An 18,869-nucleotide genomic window follows, 5' to 3' on the forward strand; every position below is an offset into this window, starting at 1 on the left:
GACAGGTCAATAAAGGTCAATAAACTCACAGGGCACATAACAGCCTTTGGGAATCAGACCCCAAGGGCGAGGCAGGACAATCCCCAGCCCTGGATCCTGACCAGATCCCAAGCCAGCTCTGAGAATGTCAAATCTTGAGCTCATCTGCTTTTGGAGCAATGAAGTGTGTTGGATTACAGATCTCTGGAGAGGTGGGAGCAGGGCCATGGTATGACCCTAGCCCCAGATTCTACTGGACTGGCTGCCTCTGCCAGCCAGGAGTGCCAGCCTGCCAAGGGGCAGACAAAGCAGGGCACACCAGTGCTTCTAAACATCCAATCCACCTGCCCCCACTGAAGAGAGACACCTTTTAAACAACAGGTTTCATGAAGCTCAAGCTCCAGTTCCATTATAGGTACAAATGAGTCAATAAAGTCAGACTAAAGTTTTAACTACAATGTAATGCAACTCTGAAGACCCATGAACCTAACATCCAAAGAACAATGCCATTACATGTCTTTAGTTGCAGAACACTTTGGTAGATACTTTTACTGCTTCTTCTGGAGGATTATTTTTAAACTGTAGATACTCTCCAGTCATACTTACTGATTTAACTTTGCAGGAATAATACTTGGCCTGATTAACCCCAGGGAATGAGGTATTTAATATTTTTCTTCCAGTTTATTACCCATTCCTGCCACACAAAACAAAATAAATCAATTAAAATGTAATTTTAAGAAGAGTATTCCAGGTTTGTGCAGCTAAATCACACTTTTACAATTAATGTGGCCTTTATAGATGTTTTAGACCTTTCTCAAGATCATCCACAGAGGCCCTGGCTTTTTTTGGTGAAGGGCAGAGGAGGGTAACTGCCTGACAGCCAGGCTTTGCCAAGGGGCAGGTGAGCCCCAGCAGCTGCCCCAGGGAGCTGTAACTGAGTTTTCTGGGGAGACCAACACACTGCCACATCATGTTCTTGGCTTCGAGTTCAATGCCACCCCTGGGTGACCTGACAACATGGAAGCAGGTCAATAGAGACATCTTAACACCCAGCTTGATTTGAGACAAGGACCACATGGGAAGTTCTCCTTCAGCGTGAGAAGAACCTGCTTCTCTTCTTTAAGAAGAAACACGTGAGACTAAGAAACCCTTTCCAAACCTGCTGAGCCCTTTACAGAGCTTGACACATCTACACTCACACCATGTGAATAACAGCTTACTACCAAACCAGAACTGAAGCCATCCAATCCTACAGCTTCAGCACAGGATAAATAAAACCAGCAGGTTAAATGTTTCCCTGCTACATTTAAGCAGCAGTGCCTGGTTTTGACACTACTCCAGATGGTTTATGCCTGCATGATCATAGCGGATATTTTACTCTTTAGTCTTAACAGTGTTTTCGTAGTATACATTTTTCTTAAATTAAAAAACAAACCGTGGACTTTTAGAAAAGCTGGCTCTGAGCCTTTCCTCATTCCTCTGCTATCCATGGTCATTTTGCCACTGACAACAAAAGAGGGAGGACCAGAGCCTTTAATTCCCTATTTTTAAGTGTTAATATATTTACAGAGGACTATACAAACAAGGGCCAAACAGCAATTGCACATTATTAGAGCTACACAATATTTGTACATGTTGCTAAAACAATGCTGCTAAATGAAGAAGCTTTATTAGAGTTTTTGGCTGATGTTATTAAAAATATATTCACCTGAAAGAAAATCCAAGTATTTCATTTTACAAACAATTTAAAATATAGCAATAAGCAACATGAACTATTGCTTTTTATGTTTATACATTTTTTTGGCATAACACTGCCATACAGATACAGAATTATAAAATATCTCTTTATAGTGCATTACAAATCCAGAAACTGGTTACCACTCCTACCACATACACATGGTATTGGTACTACCAAACATGCATGGCATTCTGTAATTAAACACTGCAAAGGAATACAGAGAAGAGAGCAGGACCATTCATAAAAACTGACACAGAGCTGTTCCATTATGCAAGTAAAAATTGTTGGGCTTTGGGTTTTTTTCTTTTTACTGCACTTTTTTCTTAGAATGCATTTGAACAATGAAGTCTATGATATTTTCAAATGTTATCGATGCAAAACTACACTTAATCATCTGTTGCTGAAATCAAACTGCATAAAGGGCAAACAACTGTGGAATATGTTAAAACACAGAAAAAAGTAGCAACTAATGATTAGCAAACATGCTTCAGCAGATCCCAAAAATGTAAGTGCCATAACCTTTTTTACTGCAAAACAATAATTTTCACATGGTTAGCCACAGTAGTAAATACATTCAGTATATTTCACATTAAACTTTAGTTCATGGATACACCACTGAACTTGTAAGCGTGGTAGAATTAAAGAGCCACATTTCTAAGAAGATACTTCTTTCAGAACGATTTGCCAATTCTCACATTTTTTTAGTCTTATAGCAAACAGCATAATGCTTTTGAAAATAAATGTAGAAGTGATTACAAGTGTAAAGCTAGATGAAGTCTCTACTGAATTGATCTCTATAGCTTTTGAACTACGTTTTAGGAGTCCATTACGTACAGCATGTAATAAACCTATCATTTAAAGTAACTTCTTGTTTTCACCAAAGGTCTTAACTAAGTGTACTGAAGAAAAAGGGCTGAAAAGGGATCACAGCTTCCAGGAAAAGAAACAGTTCATAGCCAGTACTGAGCACAAAGATATTACAGAGACACAACGTGCACTCCCGTTGGAGAACTGCATATCTGTAAGCAGTGAATCTGTGGAAATGCTTAGGCCTTTTTTGACCTATCCCTAATTTTCAGACTCTGAGAGGCACAAAAAATACCTTTTGACCAGTTACTCCAATTGCAATTGGAATTGTGAACAGTATCAAAACAAATTACCAAAGTGTAGAATGATGAGTATGGTTCTCAGCAAACCCCAGACAGTATTTCCATCTTCTACATGATCACAAAGTTAGATGCATTGATGCTGGTTGCTCCAAATCCAGAGGTACCTCACTCATATGTGGGCCAGGAAAAGGTTTTCCATTTGACTGGTTTTGCTTTTACACTGGTAAAAACAAAATAAATCAACCCTTTTCTGCAGCTGGAATCTGACTTGTAACAATCTACACTTCTAACACTAGTCTACAAAAAGATTTATGTGCAAAAATGTATTCAGAATGAATAAGTAAGAAAGCATTGTCATCAGCTTAGGAAAAGTTTCTGCCTAAGCAGACATCTTCTGCCTAAAAACAGAAGAAACATGGGACATTTTCTGCCTAAACAGGTATTTTGTCATTAGACTCACCCATGGCCTTTAAAAACTGATTTGAAGTGGCTTACTCTTCATCTTACAGTATTTTTAGTACTGTGTTCAAATGCAGTAGCAATTCTTGAATAAACAGATTTGAGACAAATAAGAGGTCACCTTCTCCACAAAAACATTATTAAAACATGGAACTCGCAGCCACAAGGGATGGTAGAGGCTGAAAGAAACCACGAGTTCAAACCCAAAAAATTTCCTTGAGAAAAATGGGGTCACTGTAAAATTTCTTTGTTTCACAGCATCTTTTGGTGGCCACTGCTGGAGGCAAGACACAAGGCCAGAAACATCTTTGGTTGATTCCCACTGGCAATTCTGAGGACAACATACATCATCAGCATGATATTGTCACACTTTTATTAATGGCAAAACTTGCTTCACATACTGGCCTCTTATTCATAAATACAACTTTTGTCAAAGAAATTCAATATGATACGTTTCCTGCAAAAGTATGGTGTAAAATAATTACATTTTCACTTAAACATATATAACTATAAATTGTGATCAGTACCATCACAACAGTCAGAAGAAGAAAGGTGTAAAATAACCTCTCGATTAAACAGATAGACATAAATTTTATTTAAAAACAAACAAGAGCTGTTTTCCATTGAAATCCAGTAAATGTCACTTGTCTTACCTCATTGGATCATCCATCAACACTGTACAAAGCTTCTGAAGTCTGCAAACCTTCTGTTTATAGTACAGATATATGCAATTGCAGATTATTAGAATTATCCTGGAATAGTTCAGGGAGGCTTACACTAGGTTACATGAAATATTAACAATGATTATACAAATACCTAATACAGTAGAGTGCTGCAGTCTTAGAGCAGGAAACTGAGGAGCTGACCCAAGCCAGAGAACAGCTCTCAAAGGATTATTGCACTTATTTTTAGCATCCTTCAGGATTTTATTTGAGCAACATGAACACAAGGACCTCAGACCTGCTCCTAGATATGGGGACACATGTAACTACTCTTGTGCTCTGAATGGTCTGTGCTGCACACCTCATGTACCCAAGCCTTCAGTCTCTACACCAACACAGTATCAGGTACTGAGGCACACTCGTGTCTGGCATAGTGGGGACAGAGCTGGAACTAACCTTAAAGTGCTGCATTTTTGCATGAATTGTATGATTGCCTTGTGTACTCATCTGTGTGCCCAGTAACATTGTTTCAAGCACATTCATATCCCCTTACCATAAGACCCTTAAAATCAAATTCACAGGTATGTGCACGTACACACCACTCCCACCCAACAGTACCAGAGGCTACTCAGATGTCCTCACTTGGAAAGAACCTTCATATGGAAGGTTCTGTTCAATTAACATACGAACAGCTCAGATTCTAGTCTAACACTGGGCCAAAATACACTACTGTAATAAGTACACAGAAATCCCTGAATACTTAAGCATACAGCAAGACAAAAAGAAATTTAACAGTAAGCAAATGACCTGACTTTCTCTGCATACCCTCAGTTCCTGAAGTAACAGTTGAACAACTATGTACTGGCATCTATGAGAATACAATCATTTCAACACATACATATACTATATTTACACTGTAAACCTGAAAACCAATACTTAGAAACTTCAAGCACAGGGTGCTTCTGTTTGCTAAGGCCATGACTCTGTAACAAAAATGCATACAGTGCACCCATTTGATCCTTGCAAATCTCAATGGGACACTATACACTGTTATGATTGCCCTGCAATAAATCCTTCTTTTCAGTACCTGCAAAATCAGAAGAAACACTTCCTCTATGAAAAGAATATTTTACATAGAGCAGAATTTGTTCGTTAAAGCTGAAGTGTCCCATGGGAGTAATTCTCCTGATAAAGCTGTAAAACAAGGACTAGAGAGTACAGGAGCCCACCTGACACAAAAATCCTCACCTACATAGCCCCTATAGTTCTTTGTAGGCAATTGATATGCCACTACTCTTCTATGAAAACTGTGAGAAATATACTGAGTTGCAGACTAAAGAAAAAAATAAAATTGCAGAGTTAATACAGGTGTAAGTACCAAAGTTCTTGACAATATTTTCAGACACCTTGCCCCCTTAATGCAGACAGCTCTGTTAGATTAAAAGTATTTTAAGTACTTAATTATGAACATTGATCCAGTAAGCATGTTTAAGTGAGAGATGTGTCATGATAACGGAATACTGCACAGTAATCTTCTAGATACACATCCCAAGAACTTTGTTTAAAATCAGAGCAAGATGTCTCTTTTTGTTCTGTAGGTAAAAGATCTCCCAAGGTCATTGATATTCAATCAAATTACACTATAAATATAATAACACCTCTGGCATCCCTTATTTCACGTTGATACTCTGCATTGTCTGTAAAGTGTTTAACATTAATACAAAAGTTCATAAATTGAAGGTTCTGTATAACTTCTTATGCCATAGTTATGCTCCCTACACACAGGGTACAATTTTTCCCTATGGTTCTCAAAAAGTAACTATGTAAGAACAACTATATGAAGTTTGCACACTTAGGCACTCAAGACTGAGAAAGTCACAGGCAGAAAATGAAGTGTCCTCCCTTGGCATACATGGAGGGGCAGAGTCCTTAACCACACAAACCAGTTTTATCACAGTACTTCCTTCCCCTTCTGTTCTGAAGGCCAGAGGCAAACACGAAAAAGGCGATCTCAGTTCATGCCCAGGGAATTGTGAAAGGCTTCTCAGGATTTTCTGGCTTTAAAAAGGTGGTGGCTGGAAATCTTTGGGGCATTTCTGCTCAGACAGACTTAATGCCTACTTGAATGATACAGGCTACCCTAAAAAAATCCATGTATATAAGTTCCTTTCCTCATAAGTCAGCACAGAAGGAGAAATACATCTTCCTTCTTCTCTGCTTCTTTAGGATGGAAAGAGCCTAATCTTTTCCCATAGGTATCAAGATCCCTAACTGCCACTCTATTTGATCCCAAGAACCAGTGCTACCTGGAGAAAAAAATGGATGATGCATTGCCATGATGGGCATTAGCAAAACAGAATACAAGACATTTTGTCTATGCTCTGAAACTCCTGAAAACATCATAATTTACAGGTATAAGACTTGAATAAAATCCTGTAGCATTTTGACACTCAAACTGTAGTCAGCCTTTTGCCTCATGACATTTAATCAGAAACACAATAAAGGCAGTGGATAATATGTACATTTTTAAACAGAAAATACATACAGAAGTTTCAGAGTATTTTAGGACTGTAGGAAGTGTGAATTGTACCTGCATTATTTTTTAATTCATATTCTGCACAACTAACTTGCCAGGTACTACTGTTTGACTTGAACAGCAGAAAATCAGAAGGAGCTACTCAGGGAGAGCTGACAATTCTTCAGTAGAAGCTGGGAAAGATCCTAATGGTGGAATTCCTGCTTGTTGGGCTCCAGCCTGGCCAACAGACTGGCCTGCCTTAAGTTTACGCTGATTATCAAAGTAACATAAAACTGAGAGACTTACACTAGAGAGCAAAGAGAGAAAACAGCTGGAAAGAAGCACCAGGACTGCCTTTGTCTGTGAGACCAGCAACAGGTGACTGTATTGTGCAGATTCTACCCAAAACGGGACAAGAAACATCAATGTTCAAGTAAGAGCCAACTTGAGATGCCTGGTGACCTCTTCTCTGATGGCTTTGCTGATTAGGCAGTGCTTTGTGGTACAGACACTGCTGTTCATCTGTCCAGAGGCTTTCCAGGTGCTGAACCCAGCTGGGGGAGTCATCTCACTACAGCTGATCAACAGAGAGCTTTCAAACTGAGACCAAATCTGAGACATTAAGGAGATCCCTCCCCCCAGATTAGTTTTAACAAATGAGTCAAGAAGAGAGAACTTCACAGGGACTAAAAGTCTAAAGTGCAACTTCCCTTGTATCCAAAAGCTTGGATACAGTTTCTTTATAAGTTAAAACTTTTATTCAATGTACAGTGATTCCCAGCTGTACAGGACATGATATGATATAAGCTATCCATTGCTAAGTGCCTCCAACGAAGATGCTAATGTAAGATAAAAGATATTGTGCAAATACCGCTATGAATCATGACCACAGTTCCTCAAAAATAACCACTAGGGTAAAAACTGTGTTTTTGAAATAATTTCTAGTAATTTCCTAAATGGAAATCAAAACTCAAAGCAAACTTAAAGGAAACTTAAAAATTCTGATGCTCCAAGGCTTTTTAGTTATTACACTTTTTTTTTTTAAATAGTGGGTGAATTTTAAAAAGTAGATAAGCTTTTCTGTGCAATCTGTCTGGAAAAGATAATGGATTTCTTAACTTTCAATATGCACAATTGTTTTAAAGAGACACACCTGGCTGACTGCTGATAAACTGAGGTTGAGAAAAACAAAATCCATTAACCTAACAGAAGCCTAATCTGATGCATTTGCAACAAGCATAGTCTTGTGAATTTTCACTAGATGGAAATTTCAACCTAAATGAAGAAGCAATGACTAAGTTGCTTCATTCAAAGTGAAACAAAGATTTTTTAAATCTCAGACTCATGGTTTGAGCTCATCCTTAGCTTTTGTGGAGGTCCCCCCAGAAAGTGTATCCTTATCAAGGTTATCTTGTAGATCTGCTGATGTATCATTTGAAGAATTCTCAACATTACATAAATCTTCCTCTATGACGCCTGGGTGATTTCCACAGTCATTGCTCAGATTTTCATCATCTTTTTTGGATTGAGAAGCGTCCTCCTTTCTGTCTGTATTATCATGAATTTCTTCTGATTTTGAAAGCTGACTGGTATCAATGTCACTGTTCTTTTCAATGTTGTTCTGCCCAGCAGTATCACAGTTCACTTGTTGTTCATCCTGATCATTCTCTTCCCCATTTTTTGTCAATTCTACCTTTCTTTCCTCGGTTATTTTACCAGCTGAGCTTCCACTTGCCAGTGTACTCTTAGGCTCTTTTGGTTTCTTATGCTTAGAAATATGACTATTGGGAATAGAAACTGGAGATGCTGGCTTTTTATTTGCTTTGCTTCCCTCTGACTTCTGTCTTCTTGGGGGTCCCCAGATAAAATGCTCTGAGGGTGTATAATGTTGCTGGGCAAATCTCAGCAGTTTCCTCCTTTCTCTTCGGTCTCTAATAGTATACACAAAATATTCCAGAGCACTTTGCTTAATGTTGGGAATGGTATCTTCCACAAGAGCTTCATGCAGAATAAATTTTACCAGCGGAGATTTGAAACTCTCATATCCAAGTTCACCAAGACTTTTCAGAATTCGGGTGATTCTCAAGTAGTTATGTTGAGACCTTTGAAAGAAATGGGTAAAAAAATTCTATTGAATCAGAAAAAAACCCCACTTTACAAATACAGAACTGGAACTGCAATTCCTCAGTCCTTTTTATCACTTCAGGTATGTACTTCAGACTTCCTTTTAATTTCTCAAAGGTGCTGAAGGTTACTACCACCTCCTTTGCTAGGATGTTGTGAATGAAAATCAGTGTTTGTAAAAAGTACTGGGAGAGAGGGCTGAGAGAAAATAAAATCAAATATGTACTGATTTGGGTTCCTTCTGCTGTATGAGAAGGGCCACAAAGTTGGTGAAGGGTCTGGAATCTGTAAGTCCTACGAAGAGCAGCTGAAGGTAATGGGGTTCTCTATTCTGGAGCAACAAAGGCTCAGGGGAGAACTCATTGCTCTCTACAACTGCCTGAGAGGAGGCTGTGGCAACGGGGGTCAGCTTCTTGTCCAAGGCAACAAGAGACAGGACAAGGGGAAACAGCCTAAGGTTGCACCAAGCGGAGGTTCAGGGTGGATATTAGGAAAAATTTCTTCCCTGAAAGAGTGGTTAACCATGGGAACAGAGTGCCCAGGGAAGTGGTAGAATCACCATCCCTGGAAGTGTCCAAAAAATGAGTAGATGTGGCACTTAGTGCAATGGTTTAGTGGATATGGTGGTGTTTGGTCAAAGATTGGACTCGATCTCAGAGATATTTTTTCCAACCTTAATGATTCTATGCTGTTCTCCTTCTGGGGAGAAAACCCAGTTGGCTTTGTAAACGAAAGGGACTGCAGTGTGTTTATAGTGTTGCTACAGAACAGGGTCCATTGCACTTCACTCAAGTTATTTAAAAGCTGGGTCTCCGGTCTACACTAGCACCTGCACTACACTCAGTGCTGGGGGAAAAACAGGCACCTCTGGAGAGTAAGTCCCACTGTTGTAGGAAATATCTAAGGGAAAACGAACAAATTGTCTTCTGGAAGTGCTTGTGAAAAGGTCTTTCCCTCATAAAGCACACCCTAGTGTGCAGTAAAACTTTTAAGTTTGGATTTTAGATGGATAAGATTAGGTAAAGAGAGTCCCAAATCCTGACTTGAAACTGTAACTGCTCACTGGAAAGAACAGGAGTGAAAACATGCAGTAATGTCTGGGCTTCCTGAAAACCTGTTTTATCTGTGGCCTGAGTCTGAGCCCACACCCATATTGGCTCATATAATATTTAAGTAAAATTATTAACAAATTATTCCCACTAGTCACATGGAATCCATCACCAATTGTACCTACAAGCTTTTCTAATGACAGGAGAATAAAATGCTGCAAGAAAACAATCTGCAGCTCTAAGGTCAGAGATATTAGGAAAGTGAGCACAAGATTTGAAAAAAGGTTTTGGTACAATTAAGTGTCTCTCTGTATGAGACAAAATTCAATGCAAACTTAGGATCCACACAATACCAATGAAAAGCAACTGATATAATTTGCTTAACATGGGTTTGACATAACATGTTTAAACCTTTCCAGATCAGCATTTCAATTAAAAATATTCAAATACAAAGTATTTCATATTTTGAGGAGGAAGGGAAATCTTATTACTTAAGTTTCATACATGTGTGGAGAGTTTGATCTTTCTTTAAAAAAAAAAAAAAGTAAATACAAAGATAAGCCACTTGGTTTTTTCCAGGTGAGAAGCAGCACTTTGGGATTGAGTGAAAACAAATTCAGTACTATGACAAATTAGCTAGGATCTTTTTCAGCATCATCTGAAGTTGTATTTTCATGGAATTAAATTATGTCGGTCCAACTGGTAATACGTGAGAAGAACAATCAAAAAAGGGAAGGAGGAATGTATACAGATAGAGGCACAAACCAGGCATCAACTATTATTTTCCCTTTTTTTCCTGGCAGTCTTTGGAAAAAATATCTTTGCTTTCTCTAGAAAACAAAAGGATAAAGAGATGCTATAGTAATTCTAGCAAGTGAAGTGTATGTCATTACTTACTCATTCAAATGCTGAAATCTTTCTTGCCAGTTAGCAGCTCGTGCTACGTTTCCAGTTTTATCAATTAGTTTTATTCCAAAAAACTCCAACATCATTTTGTAAGCCAAAAGGAATCTTCTAATTGCTTCTTTTGTTTTCTTGAATTCCTAATGGACAAAGAATGTGTCTGAAATTCTAAGTGGCACTAAAGCAAGTACTTCTGCATTGTATAAGACAACTCTACATACCACTCTACATACCAAAAAGCAGTTATGTATTACAATTACTGTGATGGTTTGTATGGAGCTCAATTTGTATTACCTCAATTTCATATGTAGTTAATTCTTTAGCATAGAAGTTCAGACCTTGTTCCCTCAGTGGAAAAAGCCTGTTAAAAGAAGTGCATTATGGCTCAGTATAAGAACACTTAATCAAATTAATGCTTTGAAATAGAAATAGGCAATAATTGACCAACCACTGTATGTAAGTGTGGTTATGTTCCAGTTTTTCATAGTCTCCTTTCCATTTATTTAGGACTTCTTCAATATAAACCCCTGCACAAAAATAATTTGAAAAACCGTTAGGTAGCCATCAAAATCAGCACTCAGCCACATAAAGTAAATGCATGTTAAAATAATGATAGAACACGTACTTTAATTCTCTTTCACATACAATGTGAAATAAAGTCTATTGTAGCCATAAATAAATTAATTTCAATTTAAAACTAATTTAGCTACTAAAACTTAATTAAAAAATAAGGTGCTTCTAAAATGTCAATATAAACAAAACCAAGTGACTTATACTGGGTTACTAACAAGTGAGGGTATGTGACAGCAACCTATGTAAAATATATCCGAGAGTTTTCATGCCATAGATCCCTTTATCACACTGACTGGGAATTAACAAACTGCTTCCATAAAATGCTGCACTGTGAATCCCCTGTCATTGCTTTTACAAGACAAAACTCTCCAGCTATCTATGTTCTATCCATCTATCTATCCATCCATCTATCCATTCAATCTTCATAGACCAAAGCCTCAACTCCCCCATTTCAGGAATCTCTCCAGCTGCAAATACCATTATGATTGGGAAATCTTTCTTAATTAATGGTGGCTAAGCACCACAGTGAGACTGTGCTCATGAAATTCAGTCATGGGCCAGGGCACTTTTCCAGGTACTACACAGATATACAAAGTACATAAAAAGCATGATCCTTGATCCCAAAGCTGTACCATATCTCTCCATGAATGAACACTGTATTCATTTGTTTCTATTCTGAAACCAACAGCTGCACAGCATCTCCCAAAGTCAAACAGCATAGAAGCACATAAGAACCCCAAAGACCCATGTATATAGTCTCCTACTATACATGTAAGATGCCTCTTTGCCCAGTGAAAATTTCCATTTGGGTCTCAATGGCAAAGGAGAACACATTTGATACTTAAATTTAAGAAGCTGAGAAAACAGCTAATCTAAAGGCTGCCAAGTACATGGAGTTTCCAGTATAGGCAAAGCTGGAAAAGTACCTTGGAAAGAGGAGCTCTGCCATCACTGCATTGTACCCAGCCTATATTTCAAGCATTGGAAAACTTGCTGCTCAGTCCCAGGGCAGAGAGACAAACAGGCCAGCTCTGATCCAGAACCACAAGCTAAATCTGTAGGTCATGGAACTAAACTTCAGATCTAGTATTGCACTAGAAATGCTTTGGGTATTTTTAACAACATTCTCCAGTATTTCAGTCCTTAACCTGGTAGCTAAGACTCCCTCCAAACACACTCACAGATCCACAGACTTGGGTCAGGGTGGTGGTTACTCTTTTCCATTCTCTATACAAACTTCTGCATAACCAGGGCTCACAGCCAACAACACGTCAGCATCCACGGTTTATCAGCTACCACTGACATGACTAAGTGTGTTTTCTCCTAGAATAATAAGAGAAATGTTATTCTTTACAAATTTTGGGAGGGAAGCCCTCCTATAGCTTTCATGACTATCTCTTCTTGTAGCTAATCCTCTTGAATTGCTCCTTCATTTTGGACTTTAAAGCAGCTCTTCCCCACAACATTTTCTGGCTTTTATTTTCAGAGCCATATGGTTCCCAGGTTCCCAAAGACCTCAGTGCCCTTCACTTTCCTTCTCTACCTGTTCTCTGTGTAACATCTCCCAAATCTGCTACTCTCTACTGGCAGTTCACAGACCCACCTCTTCTGCAGTCAAGCTAAACTGACTAAAACCATCTGCCTATGCGTATCTAGATAAAGCTCAAGTCAGTTAAAGCAAAAGTCTTATCTTTCTTTCACAACCTGAGTTATTCTCTCACTTGCTAAGGGTATTGCCACTATCTTGTCTATAAACAGTTCTCATCTTCAACTTACCTATATGTACATTTTTATAACCTTCTGTGTAACATTCCTTTCCATCCAGCTTCCAAGTTGAACTCTCACACTTTGCAACTCTCAACCTTTTTTTTCCTGACCTTGAAAAGTGCTTTCTTGTCGTGCTTACACCTACTCTGAATGTTGCTGAATGCAACTACCCTGAATGCTGGGAAGATCATCTTCCTAGACTGCTACTTTTTTATACTGACCCATTTGTTTTTGTTTTGCATTCTTCCATCGTGAACCCCTGCTCTGTAACATCAAACAGAAACTATACAACTTCACTTCCAAAGCCTGCGTGACCTGCCCCTTACTACCTTGTCAGAAGCCATTTGTTGCTATGAGACTGATCCTGCTTCTGACAGGATCCTGCCTCAGAGGCAGCCTACACATCTCACTCCTTCTGCACTCCAACGTGCACTTCATCATTTCCTACCAAGCTGCTCACATGCTGAGAGGATCCTTCTGCAAATACCATCAAAGTAACCTTGTCATCATTCTTTTAGGACTCGGAAAATCTTATTTTTGGCCTTCAGTTTGTCTTTTTTTGCTAATGGCAAGGCTCTCATGTGCTGAGACTTCTGTGTATCACCCTAACCAAGATTGCTTTCTTGCCTCCTCCTGCTTCCCGATCTGTCTGCTATCCTATTGTCTCTCATACGTCAGCTGCAAATTCTCTAGAGTAGGGCTTGTCATCTATCAGCTTCTCCTGTGTTTGTGCACAATACTGCATACAAGGCTCCTGCTCCACTACCAGAACCACTGGGGACACTGAGAAATGGCTTTATTATTGTTATTGCAATAATCTCACACAAGATTAAAGCACATTTTTTTCCCCTTACACAACCATAAATTGCTGCCACTCCTAGTCAAACAGCAAGCTTGTCCAATATATTGCAAGAACTTTATCTTTGTTTAATAAAAGGTACTGCCACAAAACAGTGGTACTAACAACACCTTGTACTGCTTCATGCTGATAATGTCTAAGAAAAGCACCACCTTCCTGGAGTGAAAGCTAACTCTGTCTTAAGCACAAACTGCTCTCATGTTATCAATGTGCAACTCCAACATGGGAGGTTCATGTCCTACAATATATTACTATACACCTTTAATTCTGCTACTGTCATTAGTGAGCATTCTTTCATTATCACTGTTACTGTCGCAGATTACTCACCATCAGGTTTAAATGGGATTTTATTTTTGTAAAACCGCAGATTGCACAAGTCATTTTGATACCGAAGATCTTTAAAGTTCTGCTAAAAGAAAGGAAATAGGACATTATCAACCTACAAAAACCTGTCAAAACTATCCAGAAAGTGACACTGCGCTCTTTGAATAATTTAAGGACAAAATATTTCAGAGTTTTAGGAACAACAGAGTTCTACTCATGCACTTAAAGACTCAGTTTATGTATCTGAAAGTTCTTTCTGGCTGATACCTTCTCCTACACAGCCAGCAACAAGCACAGCAGCACCCTCCCTTCAGTCTCAAGGAACTTGAGAGACAAATAATCAGTCAGGCAAACTCTACAACCTACTGTCTTTGATATCCAAGGCACAAGCCTTTTCCTGGGCTCCTACCACAGTTCCCAGGCTTACACATATCATGTGTTTGCACGTTTGCCTGGGATGAAAAGACATTGCTTCTCTCCCACTCACATATGTCATGCCTCCATATCAGCTTCTTGGTTCTCATTTCTTGCACTTATTGGACAACACAAAGGTTTAAGAATGTTTTTTACTGAAAAGGCAATTTTAAACCATAAAATATTCTTACTGGATACTGGTGTCGGTACTTGTATAAATCTCTTGCTGCGTAGAAGCTTCTCTTTGGCTTGGCTGTCAGCTCAGTTCCATCACCACTCTGAAACAGTTAGAAAGCAGAAAATCATCATACACAACCCCCCCAGGTAGCATATTTGTGTAATATTAAAATAATTACTTTTCATTTTGGATTTCAGCAATGTAAACTAACACAAGTGCATGTATTTGCCTACTGTTTGGTCAAACACTGAAAATTTCCCTGCTCAAGACTTAACACAACACACTTTAAACCTAAGTTAAAAAAATAATGTAAAATACAAAAGCAAGAGTATGAATTATCCTTCCAATGAGGCTGAATTCGAATTAAATCAACAGCCTGATTGTCATTTCCAAATGCAAGACTTCAAAGTAATCTGGCAAGAGCTAATACAAGATGAAATAAGTAAGTGAACTTGACAATACAGAGACACCACCAGTTCTGAGGTGGAAAACATACTATCTAAAAAAAAAAAAAAACCACCAAAAAAAGTCAGGTGTACATAGACTTAATTGCTATTATTGGACCCTGTGAAAGAAAATGAATAGTTACTAAAACAATTGCATTCTACTCCTTGCAATACACGTGTAATAGGTTAAAGTCAAGCTTAAAACAGGAAGTTCTACGAGACTGCACTGGGTATTTCCCATTCTTATTGCCCATCCCGTGGCTTATCAACTGTACTGTGTTCATTCCTCCTTTCCAAGACCAGCTTTGACCACTCCTGCAGGAAAAACACACGTGCTTGAACAACAAACACCCCTTGACACTCGGTTATCTGGCACGAGTATCACCATGTAACAAGCAGAAAAAGGAGACACTGAGGCTTACTTGATTTCGTATGGTCTCTGAACCAAAACACGATATATCTAGCAACCTAAAAAAGACCCAGCTGCACCACCCTACAGGATAGTCTAACTCAAATAAAATAATTGCCAAAAGAACACTTTCTTTCTTCAAGCTCGGCATTTACAAAGCTTCCCAAAGAAGAGAAACTCGCTGTTAGAATTCGTCACACCCACGGAGAAGTCACAATTCCACTGCCACATAGGATCAAATACTCAGATTTTTATCCTGCTTAATGAAGAGGCCACGTTAAATGCTCCATTTAATTTAAAACACAGCCTTCCCTGAAAACAGCAGCAGCGGGAACGTCAACGACACCGAGGCCTCGATTTCCCCCCAGTAATGACAGGGGAGGGGTGGGGAGAGATAAAAACAGGCTGGTCCTTAGCGGAGATGCGGTGCCGGGCTATCCCCAGCCGCTCCGGGCGCTGGCCGGTGCCGCCGGCACAGCCCGGGCCCGCCAGTGCCGCAGAGCGGCGGCCGCGGGGCTGCCGGACCGCAGCGCTGCCCGGACCGCGCCTCGGCTCGGCTCGCTCCGCCCGGCCCCGCTCGGCCGCCGGGCCCGCGGGCAGGGCAGGGCGAGGCGGGGCCGCGTCCGGCGCTGCCGGTACCTGCTCGGGGCTGGCGGCGTCCGCCTCCGCCCGCTCCGCGTCCTCCTGTGCCGGCGGGGCCGGCGGCGGCTCCCGGGGCCGGCAGTCGGCGGCGGGCGGCTCGGGCGGCTCTTCCCCGCCTCCCGCGGCGGCGCACACCCCCTCCTGCCGCCGCGGCTCCGCCGCCTCAGGCTCCGAGTCGGTCTCCCAGGTGGAGTCGCAGTCCTCCACCGTGGTGGGCTCCTTGAAGCTGACCCCGCTCAGCAGGCTGCCCATCGGCCCGGAGGCCGCGGAGGCCGAGGGCTGGGAGCGGCCGCGGGCTGCCTACGGCTGCGGCATGGCGGGGCGGGGCGGCGGCGGCCGGGGCTGCTCCCCCGCCCGGCCCCAGCCCACGGACACGCGCGGGGCGGGGCCGGAGGTTCCGGGAGTTCCACAAGAAACGCGCCCGGCGCTGGCGGCGGGCACCGGGCAGCAGCGGGGCAGCAGCGGGGCAGCAGCGGGGCAGCAGCGGGGCAGCAGCGGGGCAGCAGCGGGGCAGCAGCGGGGCAGCAGCCGGGCAGCAGCGGGGCAGCAGCGGGGCAGCAGCCGGGCAGCAGCGGGGCAGCAGCGGGGCAGCAGCGGGGCAGCAGCCGGGCAGCAGCGGGGCAGCAGCGGGGCAGCAGCGGGGCAGCAGCCGGGCAGCAGCCGGGCAGCAGCGGGGCAGCAGCCGGGCAGCAGCGGGGCAGCAGCCGGGCAGCAGCGGGGCAGCAGCGGGGCAGCAGCCGGGCGCCGGCACCGCGGGCTCGGGCGGGGCCACTCGGGGCCCGCCCGCTGCCGCCCCGGCACCGGGCACGCCGTGCCCGCGGGGAGAGCGGAGCCTCCCCCCCGAGAAGCTGCGCCCCGCGGGCGTGTCACTTCCCGGAGGCGACCACCGGGTCCCCTGAGGGCTTGTGAGAAAAGCAAATGGGTGCGGGTGTTCAACGAGGAGGGCGGGGGTGGGGCTGCCCCAGAGCAGCGGTCTGGGGAGGAGGAGATGCTGCGAGTGACAGGGGCGGTCGTGCCACCTGCAGTGTGCCAGCCCCGGCTGTCCGCTGGCCATGGGGACGCTTGCGGTGAGGGGCACCCCAAGGACTACGCAGGTACTAGGGAAGGCAGGAATGGAGGGGGCAGTACTGTGGTAACCAGCCAGTTTGGCTACATCTAAAATTCCTGCGAGTTTGGGAATCAAACTAACGTGATATTGAAGGACCAATTTGAAGGGGCAGTGACAGTGTGTTTTGTATTTGGCTAGTGCATGCCTTTTGGACAGAACATTGCCAGGAGTGAACACATGATGAGTTGACCACTTAGCACATTGTTCTAGTGCCTACTCTCACCCTCAGGTCTAAAAATGTGTTCTCATTTCTAACTGGGGTTGGTAGGCCTCAGTTCACACTCAGGGATTTCTGCCTTCTCCTTAAAGACAGTTCTGTGGTCTCTGGTGACCACTCCTAAAGATGTGTATTATCATCAAATCATGTCAGTCTTCTTCTTGGTAAACCAAACAGGTTGAGCTTCTTTATCCTCTCACCATAAATTCCTTTTTCACATTCCCTCACTCAAAGTTGTACTTTTTTTGTGTGGTGAGTCTTGAATGTTTTAGCATCTGTTTCAAGCACAGGTACCAACATTTTAACTGGCTGGCAGGGTCATCAGTATAGGGGTGATTTCATCTATATCTTCTTGTTTCCCTATCCACTCTCTGTAAACTGAAACATCATTTTAAGTCAAGTTACCACAGTGTCCTGCTTAGATGCACTCATGTCACTCTCACACAGGTGACATAACCCTGCTTCAGGTTCATTTGAAGCATTGTTAGCTGCACACACTGACACCAAGCACAAGAAATTACTGGGAATGCCCTGGTTTGTCAGACCTTGTTTCAGGCAAGTGTATTTGCAGTAGCAGCTCACCTAGATACAGTCACAGCTGCATGGCTGAGACATGAGCCTGCGATACAGCTCAGTCTACCCCTGCTGCCTCCCACCATCACCTGCCTTGGCCAAGACATTTCTCCTCTTCCTGTGCTCTTCATGGAAATCAATGAAGCCCCTCAGCCTTTCCAATACCCCTTAGTCACCGTCATGCCAGCTGCTTCCCTCCTCAGGATCCAGCTACTCCCACTCAGTCCAAGATCAAAGTAGGTGGCTCAAGCCCAGACATCCTCTCCACCCCCAACCCTGCAGGTTTTCAAGGTCTTCTGGAATTTTTTTGATATGTGATATTAAGGAATGCATGTAGCATACAGGAAAGTTCGGTCTCATTTTTGCCAGTGGACATAATTTAATAAAGAATAAAAAATCCCCATCAAGCAGGCACAAGAGAGGTTATAAGAGGGCAAGTACTAAGACTAGATGCTAGGGCTGCAGTTGGGGGAACAGAGTCTTTTATAGCACTCATGTATCACATTTTTGGAGAGTTCCCTCCTTCTTTGACCTCATTTGGTGGAAAAGATTTCTTTCCTGCTTCTACAGTGTCTCCTCCCATGTTGTTGGCATAGTTTGAGGGAACTGACTTCAGAAATTCTGACGTCTGGAATACATTTTTCTTTACTACCTGCTGACCAGCTACTTCCATTGGCCAACATCTACTGCCCAGTCTAGACCAGCTCTGCTTCCTCTCCCTTGCTACAGCTTTTGTCAGTGCTCCCTCACTGGGATTAAGTTTATATTATGGACAGTGGAGCCTCAAAAGCATGCCTTGCGTGTGCATCAGAAATCAC

General features: G+C 42.2%; 1 protein-coding gene across 5 annotated transcripts in view; it reads right to left on the reverse strand.

Annotated features, from left to right (window-relative positions):
- Window positions 1-1,626: 1,626 nt before the first annotated feature.
- The window catches only part of OGFRL1 (opioid growth factor receptor like 1), an 89,942-nt gene continuing 72,699 nt past the window's right edge, over window positions 1,627-18,869 (reverse strand). For 2 of the 5 annotated variants that reach the window (XM_063389455.1, XM_063389456.1), the window contains exons 3-8: window positions 14,670-14,756; window positions 14,068-14,149; window positions 10,990-11,068; window positions 10,836-10,902; window positions 10,536-10,681; window positions 1,627-8,567 (exon numbers count right to left, since the gene is read on the reverse strand). In XM_063389455.1, coding sequence (XP_063245525.1) covers window positions 7,808-8,567; window positions 10,536-10,681; window positions 10,836-10,902; window positions 10,990-11,068; window positions 14,068-14,149; window positions 14,670-14,756 — 1,221 coding nt within the window. In that variant the 3' untranslated portion in view covers window positions 1,627-7,807. Of the gene's footprint in view, window positions 8,568-10,535; window positions 10,682-10,835; window positions 10,903-10,989; window positions 11,069-14,067; window positions 14,150-14,669; window positions 14,757-16,150; window positions 16,706-18,869 lie in introns of those variants that run through there. The other 3 variants (XM_063389454.1, XM_063389452.1, XM_063389457.1) reach the window with 3 other exon arrangements.

This window comes from Prinia subflava, chromosome 2, assembly GCF_021018805.1.
Source record: "Prinia subflava isolate CZ2003 ecotype Zambia chromosome 2, Cam_Psub_1.2, whole genome shotgun sequence".
Classification (NCBI taxonomy): domain Eukaryota; kingdom Metazoa; phylum Chordata; class Aves; order Passeriformes; family Cisticolidae; genus Prinia; species Prinia subflava.